The 26,377-nt window shown below is 55.2% G+C and overlaps 1 protein-coding gene across 5 annotated transcripts; it reads left to right on the plus strand.

Annotated features, from left to right (window-relative positions):
• Nucleotides 1–1,413: 1,413 nt before the first annotated feature.
• JUP (junction plakoglobin) lies at nt 1,414–25,964 on the plus strand. Of its 5 annotated transcripts, none has more exons than XM_055303629.1 (14): nt 1,414–1,549; nt 12,390–12,602; nt 14,296–14,555; nt 14,786–15,024; nt 15,919–16,120; nt 18,194–18,338; nt 18,460–18,563; nt 19,753–20,091; nt 21,307–21,462; nt 21,690–21,809; nt 23,381–23,531; nt 23,643–23,764; nt 24,359–24,398; nt 24,655–25,964. In XM_055303629.1, the coding sequence occupies exons 2-14, from the start codon at nt 12,398–12,400 to the stop codon at nt 24,804–24,806; spliced, it is 2,235 nt and encodes a 744-aa protein (XP_055159604.1). In that variant the 5' UTR covers nt 1,414–1,549; nt 12,390–12,397; the 3' UTR covers nt 24,807–25,964. The 5 variants fall into 5 exon arrangements, with proteins under 5 accessions (XP_055159604.1, XP_055159683.1, XP_055159836.1 ...); XM_055303708.1 differs by having other exon boundaries at nt 1,415–1,549; nt 12,393–12,602; XM_055303861.1 differs by lacking the exon at nt 1,414–1,549 and adding an exon at nt 1,616–1,633.
• The last annotated feature ends 413 nt before the right edge of the window (nt 25,965–26,377 follow it).

The following is a 26,377-nucleotide window of genomic DNA, read 5'->3' on the forward strand; positions in this document are numbered from 1 at the left end:
TGCTGCCCCATTTCTTTTATGTTAGTGTTGCTTTCTTTTGGATCTGATGCCTGATTTTTTTTTCCACACCCACCACTACTTTCTCTATCTTTGTCCCAAATCATTGCTCTTCTGTCTCAGCCCAGAATAGTTGTTTTTGCCCTTCCCCCTCCCCCTCCCCACTGCTTTGACATTTTATATCTATGCTATTATTCCACCAGGAGAACATGCGCTTGGTGGGCCTTGATAAAATTAGAAGAAAGTGGGATGCCTGGGTGGCTCAGTGGTTGAGTGTGTCTGCCTTTGGCTCAGGTCATGATCCCGGAATCCCGGGATCGAGTCCCGCATCGTAAGGAGCCTGCTTCTCTCTCTGCCTATGTCTCTGCCTCTCTCTCGAATAAATAAATAAAACCTTAAAAAAAAAAAGAAAGAAATTAGAAGAAAGGATTTCTAGCATGCCACTCTGTTGTTTTGTGACTTTTCTGAATTTCAGCTTCCTCATTGTTGAAATGAGGCTCATTTTGTTGTCCTAATCCCCCCCAGAATTGTCATGAGAATTAAAAAAAATCCCTCCATATCATTAAATTCTAACATTTAGCAGTCGTCCAAGTGATTTCACGAGCCTTAGTTTTATTCCCACACTCCCCATGAGACAGATACAGCTAATGCACCCAATGTATAGATGAAGTGGTGAAAGATGAACAATTTATAGATGAACAGGATGAAAGGTAGGGTAACTTGCCTGAGATCAGATAGCTACTAAGCGGCAGAACCCAAACTCAGGCCTTCTGATTCTTTTTTTCTTTTTTTTAGGCCTTCTGATTCTAAATCTCATGCGCTATCCGTCTTTGGGGGGGGAAAAATAAATCCCAACCCAGAAAAAAAAAAAAAAAGCCTGTGAAGTGCTATACAAATATGTTATTATCCCTCTGTGGCAAGAGTGAATAAGCCCAAAGAAGCCTCACGCCTGACGCTGAGTTGGCTGGCCTGTGAGGGCGTCTGTCCTTTCCCATGGCGCCTCCTGACTCACCTGTTGGACAGGTAGGGGGAAGGGGAGAGTAAGGAGTCTCACCTGCTCAGAGCTAGGGTGGGGCAAGACACACCCCATCCTTCCCATTGGTGCTTTCCCCAGCCTTGCTGACAATCCCTTGCCCAATCGGGAGGGAGTAACCTTCTGTCTGCCAATAGGTGCGGAGGGAGGCTGGAACCTCAAGCTGGAGGCCGTCCGCGGAGCCGACTAGCAGTCCCCGGGGCCAATGGCCAGCGGATAAACAGAGGCCGCGGGGGAGGAGGCCTGGGCGCGGGGCCCCGCCCCCCGACGGGGCCGTCGGGAGAGGCAGCCAGTGAGCCCTCCTCAGCGGGTGGGCGTCTCCCTCGGGGGCGGAGCTTCGAGGGGGCGAGAGGCGTGGCTTGGCTGTCAGGTCCCTTCGCCTTTTGTTCGGTTACGGAGTTGCTGCCTTGGCCAGAGTCCGGAGCAGCCGCCGCCCGAGCGCGCCGAGCCCACCCGCTGCCCGCGCCGGCCCCCAGCCCGGCGCGCCCCCTGCCTAGCCCGGCCAGGCTCCACACGCAGGTGCGCACGAGCGGGGCAGGGGCGGCGGGGGCGAGGGAGGGGCGGCGGGCGGCCGAGAGGCCGATGCCCGCGGTCTCCGGGCAGGTGAGGGCGCGAGCCAGGAAGCGCCACCGTGCACCGGCGGCAGGGGGCGCGCTGGGCTCCTTGGGCGCCGCCGCTTAGGGGGCGCGCGGTTCGGGAGGAGGGCGCCGGGGGCCGAGTGCGCCGGGGACCTGCGGAGGGCGGGGAGGGACGAGGGCAGGTGTCTCTGGGGTAGCGCCTGACCCGCGGCCCGTGGGGTGAGCTCGCCCGACGCCGCGTGCCCGACTCGCGCCCTGACTCCTGCGAGGGAGACTTTGCCCTGCTCGTCTGCGTCCCAAGGCTTACTCCGTAGTCAGGAATGTACAGTTCGGGAAACTTGCTGCCGCTGGTGTCTTTGGGGCCACCCTCACCCCACCTCACGCGTCATCCTCGCTTTCCCTCCCTCTCTACTCCCCCAGGCTTGGGTGGGGCCCTATTGTCTGCGCCCGGCTTGCCCAGCCTTGGGGGCCGAGCGCACATTTTCCCAGCGACGCAGGCCCCACCTGCGGAGCAGGTGAGCGCCCGGAGAGTCCCGAGGCCCAGCCCTCCGCTCCTCGGCCTCGTCGGTGCTGTACCTGCGGCGCCTCGGTCCGGCCCGGTGGGCGTCGGACCAGGGCCCAGCCCCCAGAGGTGGGATGGGATGGGATGACAGCGGGACTGGCGCAGGGCCCGGCTCCGCGCGCAGCTGGTGTCTGGCACCCGTGGCTCGGACTGGGGTCCGGGCGGAGGGGTCGAGCCTAGTTGGAGAATTCACTGGCCCTGTTCCCGTGGCTGCTGCTTCCAGGGAACAGGACTGCTCTTCTCTAACCTCGAAAAAATCACCCCCAACAAACTTTCTAGCTGGAAGCTTTCTCCGCGGGTTTTCCTGCCTCCTTGCTCAAGGGCTTTCCCCCAGGCTTAGGGGGTCCGTCTTGGGGCAGAACCTCCTCCCCCAGCCGGCCTGGGTGAACCTGGGCCAGTGCCTGCTCTCTGACCCTGTCCTCCCTGCCCCCACCTCCATCCTGTTTGCTGGGCCCCTAGGGCCCGAGGTGGGGGCAGGGGTGGGGGGTGCGCCAAAGGGGAAGCAGCTTCTTCCTTCTCTTCCTGCCTCCGGGGACCACCACACCCCCTCGCTTGAGGCCTGCGCCAGTGCCTCTCTCCCAAGCTTTGCCCCCTCCCCAGGAATGGGGGTGGGGCAAGGCCAGGCCAAACTGACGAGGGTGGGGAGGGGGGAGCGATTGTTCTGGCCTTTTTTTCCCTTACCCCATCCCCCACGTTATATAGCTGGCTGGTCTTTGAGTCTGAAGAGTGTGGAGCTTGGGGTTTGGTTTCCATTTGATTTCTGGATTTTGAAGTTGCATTCCTTCTAGAGGCTTCTGCAGGCAGTCCCCCAGCCACCCATTCCTGAGGTTGCTGGGTGGGGAGAGTGGGACAGGCTGTAGGGGGGAAGGTTTCAGTAGAGCTGCATGAGGGCCCCTTTCACCCCAATCTCCTGAGAGCCCCTTCCCAGGGCAGAGTTGGAGATCACCAGGCTTTCAGCCCTCGTGTTCAAAAATAGGAGGTGTGGTCTCTCTGCAGGGATTTGGATGCCAGCCTCCTTGAGGAGCAGAGGGGAAATAGAAGAGCCAGGCTTTCCCTCAGTCTTGGGGTGAAGGGAGTTTTGGAGGGAATCAGGGCTATTGGGCCTGACTCAGTTGGGAAGACCCTACCACCTCTTTCATGGTTGTAGTTGGGGGAGTGAGGAGGGGTCAGATCCATATTCATGGAACGCCCTGGGTTAGGGGAGGCTGAGGAGGGAACCCCATCCTTCTGCTCTAGTGGGTCTTGTTCCTCCGGGGAGGCAAAAGGTCATGGAATTTGGGCAAAAATAACCTGTTTTCCTTCTTCTGTGTGCCAAAGTGGAGGAGGGGAAGGCATTGTAATTACATTGGTTAAATGATTAGTTTAGCTAATCTGGTTTGTGGCTGTGATCAAAAGATAATACTGAGGAAGTATCACTAGGAGGTGCCTGGTGGAAACTGGTGGTTCACGGGAAGGGAGGTAGTGGGGGAGGGGGGGGAAAGGTAGGATCCAGTGAGTCATTTCTTGTTAGATCAAGCCCCAGCTTGGGTGACAGGAGCCCTCCACCCTGCCCCCGCCCCCATTCCCTCTGAACCTCTGTTTGGGGTGCCAGGGTGGAAGCTTTGAGAACATGTAGGAAGGATTCCCTCCTGGAGGCTCATGGGGCAGGTTCTGATGAAGGGTTGGGGAGAGGAACCCCTTGAGAGTGATGGGGTGACTGTCAGTGGAAGGGCTGTTGGAGAGATATTACTGTAGGGCAGTTCTGGGTTTGAATCCCAGCCCTGCCACTTATTACCTGTGTGGCCTTGGTCAGGTCCCTTCATCTCTCTGAGCCTCAGTGATCTCTACAAAATGGGAGTAATACCCATAACCCAATAAGTATTTGATAAATGGTGACTAAAAAAGCAAGGGAGGACTTTACAGATACTAAGCACTTTCATGGAGTGTTCTCACTTAATCCTTATGACTGTCCCTAGAGGCAGGTTATCATTACTCTGTCCAGCAGATGGGGAAATTGAAACTCAGGGAAGTTAACTAACTTGTCCAAGGTTGCACAGTGAAACCCAAGAAGGGCCAAGACTAGCCTTTGGGTCCTCTGGTTCCAAGCCTGGATCCCATTCTGCTGTACTGTGTATCACCCCACTACAGCTCTGGGAAGAATCTGCCACTGTTCTTTGAGAGCCTCTGTTTGGGAATCTGGGGAGAAGAGAATTCTAAATGACCAAGGAAGGTATGTGTGGGTGGTGAAGGTGGGGGCAGGTTGGTCAGGAGGGGGTGACTCATGTCCTAGCCTCCAGCCCTCTGAAACCTCCGTGGCTTGGTTTTTAGTTCCTCGGGGAGGGGGACATCTCCCCAAGGCCAGAGGCTGTGGACATGTGTGGAAGAGGCTGGTGGGGGAGAGGAGTGCAGGGGTCAAACTTGCTGCTGCCTCCTGGCCTGCATTGGGCCAGACCCTGGGCTGTTCTGGGCTTGTCCCTGTATAGGAAGTGGGGCTTCCTGCTTTGCTGGGGACTGGGGCTGTGCCAAGATGAAGGGGGCCCTGGTCTCTGGGGAGGAGACGGAAACGAGAGTCAGATTTAGGACTGGGCCACTGTGCTTCAGGATTGTGCCTGGCTGCTCTGGGGCCTCAAGCTGGCTGTCCTCTGCTTGGGAGCCCGGGACCCTAGGACCTGGGCGGGCCTTTCTGGTGGTGGGTGTGGGTGGGGTCAGCCAGGGCCTTGGTCCCTGAGGGAGGGGCTGGTGTCACTGTCTCTGGCAGCTGGGCACCTGACACCAGAATGGGCCTGGGAAATGGGGCCTCTCTGTGGGTGTAGCCTGGGCACTGCCTGTCAGCACTGGGCTTCTGAATCCCTTCAGGTCAAGAGGAGGATACCCCCCCTCCCAGGGTTATTGATCTTGGAGAAGAGAAGCCTGAGGGGACTTGATGTGACAGAGAAGGAAAGAGAATGATCTGATGCTATAGAGAGGGTTCTGGGTTTGCTGTTTTCTATCATCCCTGAGGACACAAGAGCCATCGGGACTGATGCTCTTAGGGAAGGAATGGGGCTAGACAGGAGGAAGGACTTCCTGTCTGTTAGAGATGAGATCTTGCATTGCTGAATAAGAGGGAGAGATGGAAGGTCAGAGGTGACTCTTCTCTGAGGAGGAGGAAGCAGGGCTCTGTGGGAGCTGGACGAGGGCCATCATGCCCAGGAGAGAGGACAGGAAGGAGTCAGTGCCTTTGGTGCCAGTCTGAGGTCTGTGGGGGGGGTCCCTGGGGAAACTCACAGTCTTGTGTCTGTTGGGAGAAGAGAGTCCTGGTGGTAAGAGGGACAGGTATCCATGAGCCGGCTGGCCCAGTGACCCCTGTGAAGAGAAAGAGAGGTGTGGCTGGGGCAGGTCCCTCAGGTCTCTCCCCTGGGGCATGGTTAAATCTAGTGGAGGTCTGGGGGCATGGACTGCCCCAATTTCTAGCAACTTCCTTGGCCAGGCCTGAAGAGAAAGCTCTTTGCTCAGCCTCCTGGCACCTCAGCCTTTGGGAACCCTCAGGACAAGAAGTTCTGTTCCCTGTGACCTGCAGAGTGTGAGTTAACAAGCCTGCTTTCCTTCTCACTGTAGGGACAGGGACTGAGTGGCAGAGACCCGAAGAGTTGGGAAGGGGCTGGGCGATCAGTATGCTTCTTGTTTGGGGCTGAGGGAGAGGCTGGACTGTGTGAGTCCTCCAACCTCTTGATTGAAAAAGTAGTATCTTTTCAAAGATTGGAAAGTTTAGAAAAGTTTGCAAGAGAAGAAAAAAAATCACCCATTATCTCACTCCATAATCCCACCACTAACATTTCTTCCCCTTCTCTTTTTCTTAGCGTTATCTTGTTTCTTAGCCTCCGTCTCAATGATCTCCTGCTCTGTATACAATGACAAATTTTAGGGACGCCTGGGTGGCTCAGTGGTTGAGCATCTGCCTTCAGCTGGGTCATGACCCTGGGGTCCCGTGATGGAGTCCCACATCGGGCTCCCTGCGGGGAACCTGCTTCTCCCTCTGCCTATGTCTCTGCCTCTGTCTCTCTGTGTGTCTCATGAATGAATAAATAAAAATCTTAAAAAACAAAAACAAATTTTAACCAAATCTTTATCCACATCCTAGTTTTCTCCAGCAAATGTAGAACAGGGAAGTCATGGTCGGTTTTTCCTTGTACTTCCAGGAGGGGGTCAGGCAATCCTGCAGAATGAAACCCTTGGGACCACCCCCTAAGGAGAGGATACCAGCTGTACCCCCCAACCCCCCCTCCAGGGGCCCTTGTGTGTGATGTGACACTGACCCAGGTCAAGCCTTTGTTGTTTCCTGAGGCTGGATGAAGTGTTTTTCCATTCCCAGGAGCCCTGGTTTGGGGTGATCCACTGGTTTGGGGTTTTGCCCACAGAGTGTCAGCAGCAGAGACGGGAGCTCCAGCTGGAGCCCTCTCCAGGGGAGCCCGGAGGTTCTCAGGGTCGAGCCACCTGGCCCTGCATTTCCCCCCTTCCTCCAAGTCCCCTTCATTTTCCCACCCTGGTTTGTTTGCTTTGGGAGGGAGCCCAGAAGGAAGAAAACAAACAGCAGCTGGGACGGCCTGACCTGAGCCTCCCCTACCCCCAGCCAGTCCTGGGCAGCAGCTTGGGCTGCCCTCCAGACCGGAAGCGAGGGTTTTCCTCTGGAAGCATCCAGGAGGATGGGCTCCTCTGTCTACTCCTGTCCCCAGGGCCCTGGCCATACATTGTGCCCACTTTAGTCTCTGCCTGCTTGGAATGATCATTTTTTTTTTTTTAAGATTTTATTTATTTATTCATGAGAGACGCACAGAGAGAGGCAAAGACACAGGCAGAGGTAGAAGCAGGCTCCACGCGTAGGGATCCCGACGTAGGACTTGATCCTGGGTCTCCAGGATCACGCCCTGGGCTGAAGGCAACGCTAAACCGCCAAGCCACCCCGGGCTGCCCTGGAATGACCATTCTGAATGGAGAGATTACAGTACCTGTCAAGGGACCTCTAGTCTGTGGGTTGTTTCCTCCTGGAAGCCACACCAGTCTGAGGGGGGAGGCCTAGCTGGGAAGCCCCAGCCTGTTGGGGGAGACAGGGCTCTCAAAGGAAGCAGTCACATCTGTCTCTACTTTTCTAGGGTCTGTTTCTGTCTGTTCTTGGGAGCGCTGGCCAAGTCTCTGCTGGAGTCAGAGACAGTGGGGAAGGGTGGGGGCTGGTGGCCCTGCTCAGCCCAGCCTCTCTCCTGGGACTGCTATGTGGGGAATGTCTAGGCCTACTGGCCTGGCCAGCCCTGGCTGCAGGAAGCAGCACATGTCACTGGGGAAAGGCAAGGCAGTGGTCAGTGGGCAGAGCAGTGTCTTCCCTCCTGGACCAGGCACAACTCCCCAGTCACACCTCACCCCATTCCAGGGGCTCTGGCCTAGGGCTGGGAGGTAGACATCCTCCCTGGTCCTGGGTCCCAAAAAAGGAAGGCTTGGCCGCTGGCCACCTTGCTGGGCCTGACTGCTGGCTCCTCCTCTGCCATTTCTTTGCTTTGCTAATAGAAAAAAGCTCGCCTGGGCCTTTACTGCCCACAGAGGGATTCCACGGTCACGGCTGTGTTAGATCCACAATCCACACATGGTCTGAAGAAAGGAGCGGCTTGATTATCTCTACCTTGCAGATGAGGAATATGAAGCTCAGGGAAGTCGAGTGACTTGCCCAAGGGCACGCAGCCAGTGAGTGAGGATGGATGGATCGTCTCCCCCCACTCCCGTGCTCTCCGGCCTTGCCTGCAGCCCCCTTCCTCTGCGCCCGTGATCTGCTGGTCTCTGGCCCAAGGAATTGCTGGAGAACCCTGCCTGTTCTCCTAGCTCTCCCATGCAATGTGTCTAAGTCTGCTTCCAGCTGGCCTCTTCGGTGGCCCGTTCCTGTCCTCATTCCCAGGTGTTTTATTGACACTTGGCACCCTGCCGCCCAGCCCAGCTGTGCCCAACACTGGTGGGGCAGGGGCCTGAGGTAGGTCTGGTGGCAGGGTTTTTTTTTGTTGTTGTTGTTTATTTAGGTATTTATTTATTTATTTAAAAGATTTTATTTATTTATTCATGAGAGAGGTGGGGGTGCAGAGACAAGGCAGAGGGAGAACCAGGTCCCATGCAAGGAGCCCGATGTGGGGTTCATTTTTTTGGGGGGGGTTCATTTAGTTGTTTTTTTTTTTAATATTTTATTTATTTATTCATGAGAAACAGAGAAAGGGAGAGAGACAGAGACAGAAACACAGGCAGAGGGAGAAGCAGGCTCCATGCAGGGAGCCCGACGCGGGACTTGATCCCGGGACTCCAGGATCGTGCTCTGGGCCAAAGGCAGGTGCCAAACCGCTGAGCCACCCAGGGATCCCCCTTATTTAGGTTTTTAAAAATATTTTATTTTTAAGCAATGGCTAAACCTAAACCGTATTTAGGTTTTTAAAAATATTTTTAAGCAATTGCTATACCCAATGTGGGACTCGAACCCACAACCCCAAGATCAAGAGTCGCCTGCTCCTCCGACTGAGCTAGCCAGGAACCCCAGTGGCAGTTAATTTTAGCGTCTCGGCTGGACCACGCTGTGCCGGGACCGTCTTGGACTTAGGGTGCCCAGTGGCAGGCTGCTGGGGAGGAAGCAGGAATGAAGGGCAGGGTCTGTCCAGAGCTTGCCTGCACATTCCTTCCTTGGCGCTCCTTCTCCAGGGCCCAGGCTTCTCTTCCTGTCCCCTGTACTGTCCCCACCCTACCCTGTGATCTCCCGAGCTGCTTCAGCCTCCTGTGTTCCAGCAGTAGAGCATGCTGTGAAACAAAGGCCCCCCATGCAACTCAGAAAGCTGCCCGGTGTCTGGCTCTGCCCGGCTCTGGCCAGAGCGTGTGGGCAGGGCCCGCGCCTGTCTCGCCCACTTCCACCCTGGCTCTGTCCAGGGGCATTGTGGCAATCCCGCTCCGGGTGCAGGGTGGAGAGGGGTGAGACCAAGCTGGGTGCGGCCCCCTCCGCCCTGGGAAGTGCCAAAACAGCACTTTTCTTTCTTGGTGAGAGAGAATTGCCCTGGTTCCCCTGGGAGCCAGTGAGAAAGGTGGGGTGGCCTGACAGTCCTTCCTGAGGTCTGACTCCTCACCTTCCTGCTGCAGGAGGAGCTCACCCTAGGATCCTTTCCTTGAGAAGAGTTCTAGTGTGTGTCCTCTCTGCACTGTTTGCTGACTCTCCCGTGGCCCACCTTCAGCCTTCTCTTGTCTGTCTTGGGAAGGCTGAGATCTCAGCGCTCCTCTGAGATCAGCTGGGCCACGCTCTCTGTGGATGAAGCACAGAGGGCAAGTAATTGCCTAAGGACACCAGTCAGCCTGGGTCTCTGTGGCTGGGACCAGGACCAAAGGCCTGGTACTCCTGAGTTCACAGCCAGGGCTCTCTGGCTCCAACTGTGAGCACCCTTGGCCTCCCCAGCCTCTTCGCCTGCTGGCAAGGGGCTCAGCTCTACCCATGCTCTGGCCAGCCCCTGTCGTACACCAGTGTCTGGCCCTCTCTCCTTGCAGGGCGTCCCCCGTTAGGAGCCAGGGGAGCAGCCTTGTTTAGTGGGCTGGAGGCTGGTGTGCAGAGAGGCAGACCCCGGATCCCAGCAGAACGCTGCCCTGTTCTTAGGGTGGTGCCTCAGTCTCCTCAACTGGAAACTGGGACCGGTAAAATGCCCCACCAGGCTGGAGATTCATTTGACTGTAAAAGCAACCGAGTGTCCCCTCCCCCATGGATCTTTTGACCTCCTGGTGGCCTCTGTCTTGCTCTGGGCAGCCCTTAGCTTCTCTTGGCTCCAGGCCTGGGCTGGGGGGGTGGTAGTGAGGGGCCTCCACCCCCGCCACCCCCCTCCCTGGCTGGGAAAATGCTCCTCCTGTGGCCAGCCTTGATCTCGGGGGTCCCTGTGGATGGAGGCTGGTGGGGAGTGGGGGGGGGTTGATCCTGAGGTTCTGGGTGAGGCCTGTGCCCCTCTGGCTGAGAAGCCCCAGGGGGAGGTGGAATGGTCTCTGCTCTGGGCAGGATGCTGGGGGGCTCTTCCTGGCTCAGGTGGGGTGTTCTTACTGAGCAGGGCTGGAGATTTCCAGGTTGTCCTGAACAGATCTCAGTGCCCAGATGCCTGCTCAGCCCTCTGCCTGGCATAGTGACATTACAGGGTTAATCCTGATAGAGTTTTACCTTCCTTCTGCAGCACTGGGCCGCCCAAGGCCTCCTCCCCAGGGCTTTCCCCTCCCCAGGGGTGGCTCCGTGACAAGCTTCCTCCTCCAAAGTTCTCTGTTCTTTCTCCCACCAGGGAAGGCAGGAGCACACTGGGCAGTGCGTGGTTAGGGTGGGGGCCGGGGGCTCCTCCTGAAATAGCCGCACTTGGCCAGTGCCTGGGAAGCAGCTGGGTGCATCTGGTGGCACGGAGCCTGCTGTCTGGTGTTCTGGGCCTGCTTCTGTTTATCAGCTCGAAACTCTGAGTCACTTGGGGTGAAGAGAGGAGAGGAAGGAGGCAGCCGGGAGCTGGTCTGGCTCCTGCCTCTGCCTGTTCCAGGTGTGCTCATAGGCCGGGAAGGAGCCCGTGTCACCATAAAAGGCAGGGAGGCCTGAGGATCATTCATCCTCCTCCTTGAGGGTGACCCTGGGAAGACATACCCTAAAGATCTTTGTTCCTGGGGTGGGGCCAGGCTGAACCAGCTGAACCTGGGCCCCCATCACCATGGGACAATAGCTCTGAGGTGCTGAGTACTGCCCGCCTTCATGGGTGGACCAGCCTACAGTCTGCATGTGCCAAGGCCTCAGACTGGGTGTCACCCACACCTCTGCCTGGTCCCAACTCTGCCACCTTACCTGGTGGAGCCTCAGTTCCCCTGTCCATAAACGGGGGGAGCAGAGGATCTGCATTAAAACCTGCTTGCGCAGGGATCCCTGGGTGGCGCAGCGGTTTGGCGCCTGCCTTTGGCCCAGGGCGCGATCCTGGAGACCCGGGATCGAATCCCACGTTGGGCTCCCGGTGCATGGAGCCTGCTTCTCCCTCTGCCTGTGTCTCTGCCTCTCTCTCTCTCTCTCTCTCTCTCTCTGTGTGTGACTATCATAAATAAATTAAAAAAAAATAAAATAAAACCTGCTTGCGCAGATGACAGCCTTATTGAAAGCTCTGCACCAGGCGGGCCCTCACCAGAGCACAGCCCCCCTTGCCTCTCCTCCCAGGGGTGGGACTCAGGGGTCAGCTCCCGAGACAGGGAAGCCAAACAGACCGAGTGAGAGTCCACCACCCTGGTACACAGTATGGCCCAGCAATTCATGCACCTCAAGTGCCCCCACGTCTCTGCAGAGAGATGGAGGGGCGCCTGAATAGCAGCAACCCCTCCTGAGGCCTGCCTCACCCCTTATCTTAGCCTGGGTTCTACAAAGACAGGAAGTGGGAACCCCCCACTGAGGGAGAGGCACCGCTGATAGGTGGCCGGCCACCAACACCCAGCACCCACTATGTACCTGGCACCTGGCTGGGTCCTTTACAAATCTGGCCTTCATAACAACCTGCGGGGGGTGGGGGTGGGGTGGTGTTACCCACATTTTGCAAATGAGGGTTTGGTTCTGCGAAGTGAATTGGTCCAGTCATATGTGGCTGATATTTGGAACTGATCGATGGGGCTCAGAATTTCAGAAAAGGCTTCTAAGACCTGGGGTGCTGGAGAGACAGGGATCTTAGAGCTTGGGCCTCTGGGGTCATTTGTGATCCTGCCCCATCTTCAGGAAAGATCCTTGAGATCCTGGAGTCTCTAAGGGAGCCTCTGACTGCTCCCAGCAGCCTCCAGGGCTCTCCAGAGAAACCCGTCTGACTGCTTCCCTGCCCCACCCAGTTTCCTGTCCGATGCTTGGGGTGTAGCTGCCTCACCATAGACTTTCCCAGAGAGCCCTAGTGCATGGGGGCGGGGTGTCTGTGGGACCCCAGAACCTGCTGGAGGCCCTGGTTACCTTTTGCTCTGAGAGTGTGGGCCTGGGGAGACCAAGATGAGCAAGCCCAGGGCTAGGTTGGGGCATCTGGCTCTTAACTGCCCCACGCCCCCTGGGGTGTGCTCCATCCGGGGCTGGAGGTAAGCGATCTAAGCCCTGGACTCACCCTAGGGTATCCCACCCCACGGTGGGGATTCCCTCCCTGGGCCTGGGAATGGGCTGAAACCGGGGGCTGGGCCAGATGATGATGGGCTGCCTCACTGGAGCCAGCTGATTTCTTGTCTTCCTTTGTGTCCCCAGCAGCCATCATGGAAGTGATGAACCTGATTGAACAACCCATCAAAGTGACTGAGTGGCAACAGACATACACCTATGACTCTGGCATTCACTCGGGTGCCAACACCTGTGTGCCCTCCGTCAGCAGCAAGGGCATCATGGAAGAGGATGAGGCCTGCGGGCGCCAGTACACGCTCAAGAAGACCACCACCTATACCCAGGTGCCCCAGAGCCAAGGTCAGGAGCCCCGGGGACTCGTTCATGGAAACTATTCCATGGAAATACTTTAGCAGAAAACCAGTGTGGGTCCTGGAGGAAGGTCAGGGCAAAAGGAGGCAGACAATGGGAGCTCCTGTCTGAGGGAGGAGGCACAGCTACTTCAGGGTTGCCCCCATCTGAGAGGGCGGCAAATTCCTCTTCCTTAAACTTCTCGTATGGAGGGAGAAGCAAAGTCTGAAGGCAGGGTCCTTACCCTCCATGAGCTTACAGTGTAATGACAAGGTGTCACTGTTGCCCTCAGGAGGCCCATGGATGATCAGGGAAGATGGTCCTTTTGCTCCAGGGGCCCCAAGTTTGACGGGGAGGCAGGGCTCCTGACGGGGGTAGGAGGAGACCTACAGGTAGGTTGTGGCCAGGTGGCAGAGTGACGACCCAGTTCGGGCTCCCATCTCTGGGCCTCCGGCAGCAGGGGATGCCTCACCTAGGGCGCTGGCCTCCCCGGGGTGAGAAGGGTATCTGAGCCCTAGGACTGCTGTCCACGGGTGCCTCCCAGGCCCCGAACACTGAACGGGATGAGCTGTGGGAGCTGGGAAAGGTATGGGGCGGGCTGTGACAGGTGGAGGCCCTTCAGAACTCAGCCTCCGCCCGGGGCTCTCCTCCCTGACAGCAGGCAGGGAGAACCAGGCATTGTGTTGGTAGCTAAAAGTACAGCATTCCAGGTGGGAAAGCTGTGTGGGTGTCTCCTCCTTCCTGACTAATTGGAGGGTGGAACCGCTGCCTCTTTCTCCTCAGGGCATCGGGACACTTGCCAGGGCCGGGCTGCCTGGGAAGTTTGGGTACCTATTTGTGGGGCTGCTGGACCCACCCAGGGGGTGGAACCCGGAGTCTTAGCTAAGAACCCACCTCCTGCTTTCTGAAACCCACACTCCCACCTTTCCCTCTGATCTGTTGTATGATACTGGGTAGCCCTCTGAGCCTCTATTTGTTTGCCTCTATAATGGGAGAGTTGCCTCCTTCAGAGATGATGAGGATATAATTAGAATCATGAGATCTCAAAGAAAGGAGACCTGGGTTGTCTGCTGCTACCCCAACCTGATTGTTAAGGGAGCGGCATAGGGTTGGGGTTTGGGCTCTGGAGTCAGCCTGTCTGAGTTCAGACCCCAGCTTGGGCTCCTAGGAAAACAACAACAACAACAACAACAACAACAACAAAAAACCCAAACAACTCTCTGTGCTTCAGTTTCCCCATCTGTAAAATGGAGATCGTAATAGTATTTATCTTTTAGGGTTATTATGAGATTAAATGAGAAAATATAAGAAAAACGTTTAATTCACTGCTAAGCACTTTGTAAGTGGTCAAAATTTTTTAACTGTTCCCATGATAGTAATCTTCACTAACACTTTTGTAGTGATGTGTGTAGGACATTCTTTCTTTTCAGAGCAAATTACAACTATTATCTCATTTAATTCCCTATAAAAATTCCCTGCGATGGACAGAACAGGTGGTGCCTCATTTTACAGCTGACATGACTGAGGTGGTGGTGACCTCCCCCGGTGAGAGGCAGAACCACAAGTGGTGCTGCTGGGGCTTTGGTTGGGGTGGGAGCCAGCCCAGAGAGCCCAGTCTACAAGGCCTGCCCTGCCCCCTGTGCTTCCCCACCCCTGCCCATCCTGCCACTCAGTCCCTGCCCATTGACACCCCCCCATCCAGGTGACCTGGAGTACCAAATGTCCACGACGGCCAGAGCCAAGCGGGTGCGGGAGGCCATGTGTCCCGGCGTGACAGGCGAAGACAGCTCGCTGCTACTGGCCACCCAGGTGGAAGGGCAGACCACCAACCTGCAGCGGCTGGCCGAGCCGTCCCAGCTGCTCAAGTCAGCCATCGTACATCTCATCAACTACCAGGACGATGCCGAGCTGGCCACCCGGGCCCTGCCTGAACTCACCAAACTGCTCAATGATGAGGACCCGGTCCGTGGGAGGCCTGGCCAGGGTGGGGGCAGGGCAGAGAGGGGAGAGGTCAGGTGTCTTCAGGGGCCGGCTCTACCCAGGGCCCTATCAGCAGAGAGAGTCTGAGCTGGGTCCCTCTGAACTTTGTAGAGGGGGTCACTTGCCCTCCTCCCCCCATCTCACGGTGGCAGCCAGCCCAGCCAGCCCGGCTCCTCTGCTCACTTTTTCCCATCCCTCCCCATCCCCCTCAGGTGGTGGTGACCAAGGCAGCCATGATTGTGAACCAGTTGTCCAAGAAAGAGGCGTCGCGGCGGGCGCTGATGGGCTCGCCCCAGCTGGTGGCAGCCGTGGTGCGTACTATGCAGAACACCAGTGACCTGGACACAGCCCGCTGCACCACCAGCATCCTGCACAACCTCTCCCACCACCGCGAGGGGCTGCTTGCCATCTTCAAGTCGGGCGGCATCCCTGCCCTGGTCCGCATGCTCAGGTACCCACCCCTACCCACTGGGGGATACGGGGGACTCCCCTCACTTGGGCTTACCCTCTCTCTTCCCTGGGCTTCCATACATCAGGTATTGAGGACCTACTGTGTGCCAGGTGCAGACCCATGCCCGTGCTGGTGCTCAGCTACTCACAGCCTAGCAGGCGGGATGGGCATGTGACCGGCGTGTTAGTTACTAGGATACAGTATATGCTGGAGAGAGGTCTGCCCAGGATTGCTCAGAGCTCCAGGAAGCTGTGCACTCTAACAGCGGGGTGTTGATGGATGAGTGGCGTTTGGCCTGCGTAGATGAAGGGAAGAGTATCCCAGGCAGAGGGAACAGCAGAGACAGCCCCTTGCCCCCTGTATCTTTCCCAGCCTTACAAGGTTCATTGGTCTTTCTCCTTCTATCCATGCCAGGCTGTGAGTTCCTTGAGGTTGGAGATACTCTGACCCCCTCATAGGACCTTTCTAGCACACAGCCTCCCATGTGGTAGTTCCTTAGTACCGACTGTGCGCTCAGCCCTGGGCTAAAAGCCCAGAAGCAGGAGGAGTCATGGTCCTGGTGGGGAGAGGAGTGGTGTGTGCTGTGTGATCTCTGCCTAAGAGCGGGGCTGGGCTCAAGGGACGATGAGGTTTTAGTAAAGTGCTGTTTCCTTTTTTTTTTTTTTTTTTTAAGATTTTATTTATTTATTCATGAGAGACACAGAGAGAGAGAGGCAGAGACACAGGCAGAGGGAGTAGCAGGCTCCATGCAGGGAGCCCGATGTGGGACTCGATCCCTAAAGTGCTGTTTCCATGGGGGTGTTAGTATGGGGAAGGCTTCCTGGGGGAGGTAGCCCTCATTTATGCCAGACCTTTGGGGCCTGACTCACATCAAACCACTGCCCACCATCCCAGCTCCCCGGTGGAGTCGGTCCTGTTCTACGCCATCACCACGCTGCACAACCTGCTGCTGTACCAGGAGGGCGCCAAGATGGCGGTGCGCCTGGCAGATGGGCTGCAGAAGATGGTGCCCCTCCTCAACAAAAACAACCCCAAGTTCCTGGCCATCACCACCGACTGCCTGCAGCTCCTGGCTTATGGCAACCAGGAGAGCAAGGTGAGCTCTGCTGCCGCACACCCCCCAACCACACCCCGAGGCCTTCCAGTGTATCTCCTTCTATCCAGCTGTAGCTTTGGACCACTGCCTCTTTACCCCTTTTGGTTTAAATATATGAGTATACGTGGTTGTACATCTTTCATCATATAACTGAATATTCTGAGGTTGAGGAAAAGGAAAAAAGTCACTATCCTTATGCAACCACTGCTATCTCCGTGTGCTTCCTGTGGACTCGTCCTGTGGGCATGTCTGTACATGGTTGTAGTCATGGCAAATGTACAACTTTGCATCTGTTTTCTATGCATTTTTAATTTTTTTCCCGTACCCTCAAAATCACCCTCTACAATGGCAGATAGCATTTCATTAAGTGGGGGTCCCAGACTTCATTCTTAGGGAGGGCATTTAGATTGCTCTCAATTGTCTACCTTTATAAACAATGCTGTCATGAGCATTTTTGGACACACAGCTTTTCCCAAAGAATGGGAAATTTTTTCATCAGTGGGGCTAAGGGTTTTTAATATTTCTGGGCTTGTACCCAGATTGCCAAATGCTTTCCAAAAGGATTGTGTTACTTACAATGTTGTTGGTGGTGTCTGTTAGTAGTTTCACCTCATCCTTGTCAGCATTGTTTATTATCCTTTTTTCTTTTATCTTTTTTAAAATTTTATTTATTTATCTGAGAGAGAGAGAGAGAGAACCAGCGAGGTGAGAGGCAGAGGAAGAAGCAGACTCTCCATTAAGCAGGGACCCCAAGATGGGGCTTGATCCCAGGACCCCAGGGTCATGACCCGAGCCTGAGACAGATACTTAACTGACTGAGCCACCCAGACATCCTTTTAAAAATTTTGACTTTTGGGCAGCCCTGGTGGTGCAGCGGTTTAGCGCCTCCTGCAGCCCAGGGCGTGATCCTGGAGACCCTGGATCAAGTCCCACGTCAGGCTCTCTGTATGATGCCTGCTTCTCCCTCAGCCTGTGTCTCTGCCTCTCTCTCTCTCCCTCTCTGTCTCTATGAATAAATAAATAAAATCTTTTTAAAAAAAAATTTGGCTTTTGGGGATCCCTGTGTGGCTCAGCGGTTTAGCACCTGCCTTTGGCCCAGGGCGCTGTTAGGTTTTTTTTTAGTAACTAAATGGAAATGAGACCGCCAAGGCAAGCAAGGGTCCAAGAACAGATTTTATTGCAGGCACCCTCGGGCGAGGTTCCACGACTCATGGGTCGGGGAAGTCGCGCCAATACAAGGTGGTAGGGGGTTTACATAACCTTGTAAGGCAGAACGGTTTCCTATTGGTTGGCTCATATGCAAAGGAAGGATTGCAACCCAACCAGTCAGAGTGACCCTCACTATGCAGAGGAAGGATTGCAATTCGGCCAGTCAAAGGTGACTTCCTCCTCTGGGGTTTGAAGGGCATTGGGTTCGGTTGGGGAAGTCCAAAGGAGAGGTCTAAGGGTCTGCGTCAAGCTGTCAGCAGGTCATTGGTCCATTGGCGTCCCAAGTGGAGGTAGTGACAGGAACTTCAGCCATTTTGGGGTATCCGCCATCTTAAGGAGTTTCCCTTCCCGCCTGGCCCCAACAGGCGCCATCCTGGAGACCCGGGATGGAGTCCCACATTGGGCTCCCTGCATGGAGCCTGCTTCTCCCTCCGCCTGTGTCTCCACCTCTGTCTCTGTCTCTCTGTCTCTCTCTCTCTGTCTATCATAAATAAATAAAATAAATAAATCTTAAAAAAAAATGTTGGCTTTTTTTTTTTTTAAGATTTTATTTATTTATTCATCAGAGACACAGAGAGAGAGACAGAGGCGGAGACACAGGCAGGGGAGAAGCAGGCTCCATGCAGGGAGCCCGATGTGGGACTCGATCCTGGGTCTCCACGATCACACCCTGAGCTGAAGGGAGGTGCTTAACTGCTGAGCCACCCAGGTGTCCCAAAATTTTGGCTTTTTTAGTAGTCATAAAAGCTGTTCAGGTTTTAGTTGAAGTTTGGTAGCGACAGCTCTGTCACCCCCTCCCCTTTCCTTGTTCCTTGTCATATTTCTTGTCTATCTCACACTCATTCTCCACTGTCTCCCCCTCAGCTCATCATCTTGGCCAATGGAGGACCCCAGGCCCTTGTGCAGATCATGCGCAACTACAGCTATGAGAAGCTGCTCTGGACCACCAGCCGTGTGCTCAAGGTGCTGTCTGTGTGTCCCAGCAATAAGCCTGCCATCGTGGAGGCTGGTGAGGATGGCCTGCGAGGACAGCCCTTGTGCCCAGGAGGGATGGGGTGGGGGCTTTGTCTGGCAGCTGGGCTTGGTGGGCCATGCTCCCCTGCCTTACACGCCCCCATCTCTCGCCCCAGGTGGGATGCAGGCCTTGGGCAAACACCTGACAAGCAACAGCCCCCGCCTTGTACAGAACTGTCTCTGGACCTTGCGCAACCTCTCGGATGTGGCCACCAAACAGGTGAGGGAGACCTTGGGGCCTGGGGTCCACCTCTTCAGCCACCTCATGCTCCCCTCTTGCCACAGGCAGTCTCCTGTCTGGGACTCTGACTTTAGGAGCTGTGGGAGGCCTGAGGCCTCTACATCTTGCCCCACTGTGACTAAGGCTGGAAATACCCTGAAATCCCTGAAATTCCTCATCCCTTTAGCTTAGGGCTCTAATGGCTGTTAAGGACTCAGGAAGGGGAACAGAGGAAGGGGCTGATATTCCTAAGCTGGCATTCAGATGATACCAGGGGAGTAATTTTGATACAGACCCTGCAACAAGGAGCAGCAATGTACCAAGAGATGGCCTGAGGGCTCTGGTAGCTAAAAACACAGTTTAAGGAAAAATGGCAGTTTTAGGACAAGATTCCTGGTCCCTCCTTCCCACCTGATTACCATTCCTAGGAGGCCCCTGCCCCCCATCAATAGGCTGTTTAATGGCCCCCGGCTACATGCTGGACTCTGCTTAGGCCCTGGTGGATATTGGCTTGCTTTGCCCTTTCAACAACTAGAGGTGGAAAGGGGACCCAGTTGGTTGGGTGAAGAAACAGGGTCCCAGGGTGGTCACGTAATGGCCCTTGATCACAGCTAGTAAGTGGTAGAGGTGGGATTCAGGAGTGTCATTTCAGAGCCTGGGGTCTTTCTGTTCTACCACAAGGCCCATGTGGCTCCCCCTGGGAGAAGTGAGGCTTCCAGATCACTGATGTTTCCTGGAAGTGGATTTGGTCTGGGGACCACTGAGAGGGGCAGCATGAAGGCCCAGAATGATGATGAGAAGCCAGGGAAGAGCAGTCAGCTGGGCCACTGAAACAGGTGGCCTCCTCCACTTTTCCTTCTGACCCTGCCTGGGTCTGAGGATGCAGGGGGCGGGATGGGGGTTGGAAGCAAGAGCATGAGCTTGGAGACCGGCCTGAGGTCACAGATGGCTTGCTGGTGGTGGCTCTGTGGGGAGCCCTCAGCCGCTCCGAGTGCCACTGCCCCATGGGACTGTGCCACCTTCTCATGGGGCGTCGGCAGAGGCGCCGGGGCAACGGTTCCCAGGCACGTGGGCACGGCCCGTTGGCTCTCAGCTGCATGGCTATCTCGCTCCCCCTGGACACCTTTGGGAAGACCTCCGGGAGCAGAGAGTCTCCCTCACCCTCTGCTGCCTCCCCCACAACCCACAGGAGGGCCTGGAGAGCGTCCTGAAGATCCTGGTGAACCAGCTGAGTGTGGACGACGTCAACGTCCTCACCTGTGCCACGGGCACTCTATCCAACCTGACGTGCAACAACAGCAAGAATAAGACGCTGGTGACCCAGAACAGCGGCGTGGAGGCTCTCATCCATGCCATCCTGCGGGCTGGCGACAAGGACGACATCACGGAGCCCGCCGTCTGTGCCCTGCGCCACCTCACCAGCCGCCACCCGGAGGCCGAGATGGCCCAGAACTCTGTGCGCCTCAACTACGGCATCCCGGCCATTGTCAAGCTTCTCAACCAGCCCAACCAGTGGCCACTGGTCAAGGTCTCCCCTGTGGCTGTGGTGGGGGTCAGGTGGGGGGTAGGAGGTCTCGGCAGTCAGGATTTAGGTGCTAGCTGGGTACAGGCAGAGCCATGGAGCAGAGAGGCCCTGGGTCTGTAGGTGGTGGCGGGCTTGAGACGCTGCCTTCCTAACACATTCCAGGGTGATGTTGCCAGTCTGTGGGACACATTGCTTCCACTCATGCTTTGGATCTTGACCATGTGGCCATGTCTAGATACAAGGAGGCTAGCAAAGTGTCATGTGTCAGAAGGCCACATCTGCTAAATTTGAGGAGGGATCCTAACCAGATAAAAAATAGAAAGGTTCTGGGGGGACACATTTAGCATCTGTTGGAGGGAGTTAAGGGTGTGAAGGGGTACAGCCTTCTCCACAGGAGGCTGCCTGAGGGCAGGAGAGCCAGCTGGCAGGGCTCCCATTGATGAAGTTTTAGACAGTTTGACAGTACAGATAGGAATGACTCTCAAGTAGTTATACATTGAATTTTAAAAACCCATAGTGAGAAAAAAAGGCATGTGGTCCCTCTTTGGGATTGGTCCCTACCGTAAGCTTGAGGCGGGGGGAGGGTTTCACCTAGCCGCTAAGTGACAAGTGACCTTGGTAGTTCATCTACCTGTGCTCATGTCCTCATCTCGTGATTTTTGTACCTAGCCTTCTGGATTCTTGTTTTGCGGGTCAGAGGAGATGATAGCTTGCTTCGCAAGACCCTGAGGGACCCTAGGAGGCCAGAGTGGCCCCTGGCAGATGGGGTGCCCTGAGGAGGACACTTCTTCCCAAAGCTGCCTTGCTGGGGATTGATTACAATAGAAGTATCAGTAAAGCAGGAAGCTTTGAAGTCAACCATAGCAAGGACTCCCTGCTAATCAGGGTTTGGGAATTAGCTGAAAAGCAAGTAAAACTCCAGTGTATAGGGGAGGGTGGTTGTTGAGGGAAGGGACAAGGGTGAGGGTCAGGGCATGGGGCTGGTGGAATGTTCTGGAGTGGGGCATCATTTTAGCAGGGACTGTTAGCATTAGACATGAGGACCCACAGATTCTATGGAATAAGGGACATGGGCTAGGAGTGGCTCATGGTCTGGAGCATGTTTGTGTCTGGCCTGGGGGATAGAGAGATGACAAGGGAAGGAGGAGATGATGCTTAGAAATTGAGATTCTCTAGATGCCCAAGAATGTCCCTGATTATTGTCCTTTTTCTTATCAGGCAACCATCGGCCTGATCAGGAATCTGGCTCTGTGCCCAGCAAACCATGCCCCACTGCAGGAGGCAGCAGTTATTCCCCGCCTTGTCCAGTTGCTGGTCAAGGCTCACCAGGATGCCCAGCGTCATGTGGCTGCAGGCACACAGCAGCCCTACACGGTAGGTTTGCTGGTGGTGCCTTCCGGGGAGGTCAGAGTTGTCCTGCTAGGGAGTGTGTGTGTGTGTGTGTGTGTGTGTGTGTGTGTGTGTGTGTGTAAATGAGGAGGCAAGTTGCAATTGAATGGAACTCTGAGGACCAATGAGGTTTGGCAGATTGTCATGGTGGGGGCATTTGGGCATGTCCAAGGGCTATCAGTTGCCATGACCCAATGCCTCTTGTTGTACAGGACGGTGTGAGGATGGAGGAGATTGTGGAGGGCTGCACTGGAGCCCTGCACATCCTCGCCCGGGATCCCATGAACCGCATGGAGATCTTCCGACTCAACACTATACCCCTGTTTGTACAGGTGAGTCTGGGGCAGGTGGACAGCAGAGGTCCCTCCAACCCCTGCAGCCATTACTGAAAGTGGCAGCCATGGGTTTGGTGGGTCTGGGCCAGTCATCAAGAGGTCATTGGAGGAGTTTGGAGAACAGTGACCATGCCAGGAGTGACCCCTTAGCAGATCCCTGCATGGGAATGGCTTTCCAAGCTCAAAAGCAAGGGAAGAGATCACAAATGAGAAAAATATCTCAACCACATAAACGTTAAAATCATCTGTACGTCAGAAACAGTCTAAAAAGCAAGAAAAAGTCAGTAGCAAACTGGGAAAATGTTTGCAAGTATCACAACAGACAAGAGTTTAGTATCCTTCATATAAAAGAGCTCAGTAATACTAGACCCCAGTGGTTAGATGGGCAGAGGCAGAAACAATCCCAGGTCGCTCATAAACAGGCAGTGCTCAACCCCAGGAGTTTAAAGAAATGAAGCTTATGCTCCCAGTGAGATCGTCCCATTTTCTGCTATCAAACTGGCAAAGAAAAAAATAAATGAGAATGCCCTGGGCTGGTGAAAATAAATAAATAAAAATCTTAAAAAAAAAAAGAGAGAGATTTATTTATTTATTCATGAGAGACACACAGAGAGAGAGAGAGAGAGGCAGAGGCACAGGCAGAGGGAGAAGCAGGCTCCATGCAGGGACCCCAATGCAGGACTCAATCCCGGGTCTCCAGGATCATGCCCTGGGCCCAAGGCAGACGCTTAACCGCTGAGCCACACAGGTGTCCCATAAATAAATAAAATCTTAAAAAAAAAAAAAAAAGGTCCATTATATCATATGGCTGAATACAGTGAGGTTGAAGAATTTTTGGCTTTTCAAATTTTTTCCCTTTAAGTACTAGAGTTCAGAGTAAGGGATTAGCATCCTTGCAACCTCCAGTTGTGACCAATGAGGGGTTTTGTTTTGTTTTGTTTTTTTGTTATTGTTTGGCTTTTTAGCACTCTCTTTTTTCTTATCAGTATGGACTCAGATTTCTAGGTAAAGCTTTTTAATAATGTAGGAAAATGCCTTATGTTACAGCGTGAGGTAAAACAAACAAACAAACAAACAAAACAGGAATCAAAATATCAAAATAAGGGACAGCCCAGGTGGCTCAGCAGTTTAGCACTGACTTCAGCCCGGGGCCTGACCCTGGAGCCCCGGGGTCGAGTCCCCCGTCGGGCTCCCTGCATGGAGCCTGCTTCTCCCTCTGTCTGTGTCTCTGCCTCTCTGTCTCTCTCTGTGTCTCTCATGAATAAATAAATAAAATAAAATAAAAATCAAAATAGGGATGCATAGTCCTAAAACAGGACTATGATAAAAACATGATGGAAATATGCCAGTGTATTAACAAAGGCTATATGTGGGTGGGGAATTATGGCTGGTTTTCTTTCCTATTTCTTTATGTTTCTTAGACTTTTCCACACTTTCTAGTAGGAGCTGGTGTTAAGTCCAGAACAGGGGAGCCGAGACTAACAGGGCTGGGGGGCTAGCGGGCTTCCCATCTGCCTTACACCTTGCCCACCTGCGCCCCTTCCCCACCCCACGCACCCTCTCCCCAGCTCCTGTACTCGTCAGTGGAGAACATCCAGCGCGTGGCTGCCGGGGTGCTGTGTGAGCTGGCCCAGGACAAGGAGGCAGCTGATGCAATTGATGCTGAGGGGGCCTCAGCTCCACTCATGGAGCTACTGCACTCCCGCAACGAGGGCACCGGTGAGGGGCTGTGCTGTGGGCCAGGGGGAGACAGAGCGGGGGCTGGGTCTTGGTCCTCCAGCCAGGGTGAAGGCAGGCGCTGAATTGATTTTTCCTCTCCTCTCTGCTCAGCCACCTACGCTGCGGCTGTCCTGTTCCGCATCTCCGAGGACAAGAACCCAGATTACCGTAAACGCGTGTCTGTGGAGCTCACCAACTCCCTCTTCAAGCATGACCCAGCTGCGTGGGAGGCTGTGAGTATCCTGGGTTGGACTGCAATGTATGGTTGTGCAAGTTGCACACTGCACATGGGACAGTGCCTTTGAGGGAGCTCCTCCTACCATACTGTCAACTTCAGATTTTTATTTTGTAATTGGATCATTGATGACCATTTCTAGCAGATGGCAGAGGTAGGTTAAACTATCTGCTTTTGACCTGCCAGAATGGCAATTTTATTTTGTCCATGTTATTAGAAGTGTTTGAAGCAGGGGGCGGTGCCTTTTTCTAACGTGTGCAGAGGTGCTCTGTAGGCTATTGCTGCCCCAATCCTGGGTGGGGCAGCTCCCAGTACCCGTTCTCAAGTCATCTTGTGCACTGCTGTCCCCAGGGCTGCCCTAGTTTTGTGTGCATCCCTATGTGAGAACGGTGGGAACTTCAACTCTTCGGAAGTGACTGAGGAGAGGAGTCCATTGGGGCACTGTGTAACCCCATTTCATTCCTCTGTTCCTTCGAGGGGTCTATGCTTTTCCCTCTTTGTAGAAGCATCTCTAGCTGCCCACCCCCCAGCCCAGAGCCGACATTTTGCACCCTTCTCCCCTCCTGCAATGTTTCTCTGTCTCTTTCCTTAGGCCCAGAGCATGATCCCCATCAATGAGCCCTATGCAGATGGTGAGTGTGTGCAGAGTTCCTCAGGGGGCCCCGAGAGCCTGCAGTGTGGGGTCTCTGGGGATGTGAGTGAAGGAGAGGCATTGTGTCTCCAGGGCCGCATGACCAGTGGCAGCCACTGTAGAGTCCACACCTACTCCTGTGTAGGCCCCCTGATGTGGGGGAGTGGAGAAGGGGTCAGACCCACTGGAGATGGACTGTGAGGTCCAGCAGGGTGGTCTGCAGACCTTAGAAGGTCGTCTTCTCTTCTTTTCCCCAGACATGGACGCCACCTACCGCCCCATGTACTCGAGTGATGTGCCCCTGGACCCCCTGGACATGCACATGGACATGGACGCGGACTATCCCATCGACACTTACAGCGACGGCCTGAGGCCCCCCTACCCCACGGCGGACCATATGCTGGCCTAGCTGGCTGCACTCCAGTACGGCACCTTCCTGCTTGCAGGCTTCCCCCATGCCTGGGGCCTCTGGGCCATTGAGACATGCTTTTCTTCCCCGCTAGAACCTGCTTCTCACAAAGGCCCTGTCATCTTTCCTTTGAAACCTTGGCCCTTTTCTGGGGGAAGTGAGTGTGGGGCCTTTTGCCATTGAGCTCCCCTGAGGAAGGTGTGCCTTGGCCTGCCTCACTCCCTTGTCTTGCTGGGGGCAGGTGGGTAGTGGGTGGGTGACACGGAGGTGGCACAAGCTCCTGGAGGCCATAGGCCTGCCCTGACCCCTCTGTGTATAACCCCCCCTCCCCCAGGTGCGGTTCCTCATCTGAGAGGCTCTCCATGTGGGCGATAGGGCGAGACAGGAAAGTGCCTGAGCCCAGGGGAGCAGGGCCACGACTTCTCGCTACGACTTCTCGCCGGCCCATGCCTCCAGACGTCCTCTATAGGGTCTTTCTAGGGATGCTCCTGCTTTTCTGTCCTAGGCTGTGGGTCCAGGGCCCAACACCCCCTCCCACCTCTGTGACCCTGGCACTAAAGCTTTAGACTCAACCACCCACTCTCTTCCCCCACCCAGTAATCACTCCCCACTCCCACCCCCACCCTGGGTGGCCTGACTCCAGCAACCCGGGCCCCTCAGAGCTTTGGTTCCTTCTCTGGGCCTGATTTTCTCACTGAACTCCAACCCACCAACTGTTCTGAGACCCTGGGGTGGCCAGAACCCAGGTTCAATGCTCAAAGTCCCAGAATCCAAAGCTTGTTTGAGAAGTTCAGGGATGGACCAGGGAGATGGGACGGAGATGAGGACACTGCTTGCTCCCCTCTCAAGGATGCTCAGCTGGCTTTGGCCCCTGCTTGGGAGCTCTGGGGACAGCTCCCTCTCACCCCATCCCACCCCATCCCACCCACACAACCGCCCTAGCTGACTCCTGAGAAGTGCTCTTGGCTGACCCCTCTGGTGTGCGGTGAGGGGCTTTCTCTTCCCCTTCCTGTTTCAAACCCTCCACCACCTCCTCACGTGGGTGTGGGGGGCTGGGGGTGGTCCCAGCAGAGAGTTTTATTATTCTCGCTTTATGTTTTTGGTTATTGGTTTTTTTTTGTATAGACCAAAGCAAAGAAAATAAAACTAACACATAGATCCAGTGGAAGCTGTGAGGGCAGGTGGGATGGGAAGTTGGGGGCTCCCTTAGCAGCCTGCTGCCTCCTTGGTTGGGTCCCCCATGAGCTCATGGCCACCATGTGTGTGGCAAAGACATGGGGAGGGGAGTCAGGGAGAAAGGAGCGTTTGAGGATCTGGAATTGATTAAACTCAATACATACTCACAGGGCTTCAGCCTAGAACCTTGGAGCCTTAGGAGGTAGGAGGGGGAAGAGATGGCTGTGCATGAGTTCCCCCACCAGGGACACTAAGCCTTGGTCTCTCCAAGGGGCGACCCCCCTGCTGGCCTCAGCCTCCAGCCCTGCCCTGTCTAGCCTCAATGTACATGTGGTGGATTTCTCTTGGGCGGAACACTCCCTGTGGCCTAGGGCTTGGTGTTCAGCCCCCTTTTT

This window comes from Nyctereutes procyonoides, unplaced genomic scaffold (genome assembly GCF_905146905.1).
Source record: "Nyctereutes procyonoides isolate TBG_1078 unplaced genomic scaffold, NYPRO_anot_genome, whole genome shotgun sequence".
Classification (NCBI taxonomy): Eukaryota; Metazoa; Chordata; class Mammalia; order Carnivora; family Canidae; genus Nyctereutes; species Nyctereutes procyonoides.

Excerpts from the sequence above, each read along its gene's own strand:
- JUP (XM_055303629.1), top strand. The coding sequence starts at position 12,398 with ATGGAAGTGATGAACCTGATTGAACAACCCATCAAAGTGACTGAGTGG. Across the intron at positions 16,121-18,193 it reads ATGGCAACCAGGAGAGCAAG|CTCATCATCTTGGCCAATGG; the intron begins GTGAGCTCTGCT and ends TCTCCCCCTCAG. Across the intron at positions 21,810-23,380 it reads CTATACCCCTGTTTGTACAG|CTCCTGTACTCGTCAGTGGA; the intron begins GTGAGTCTGGGG and ends CCCTCTCCCCAG.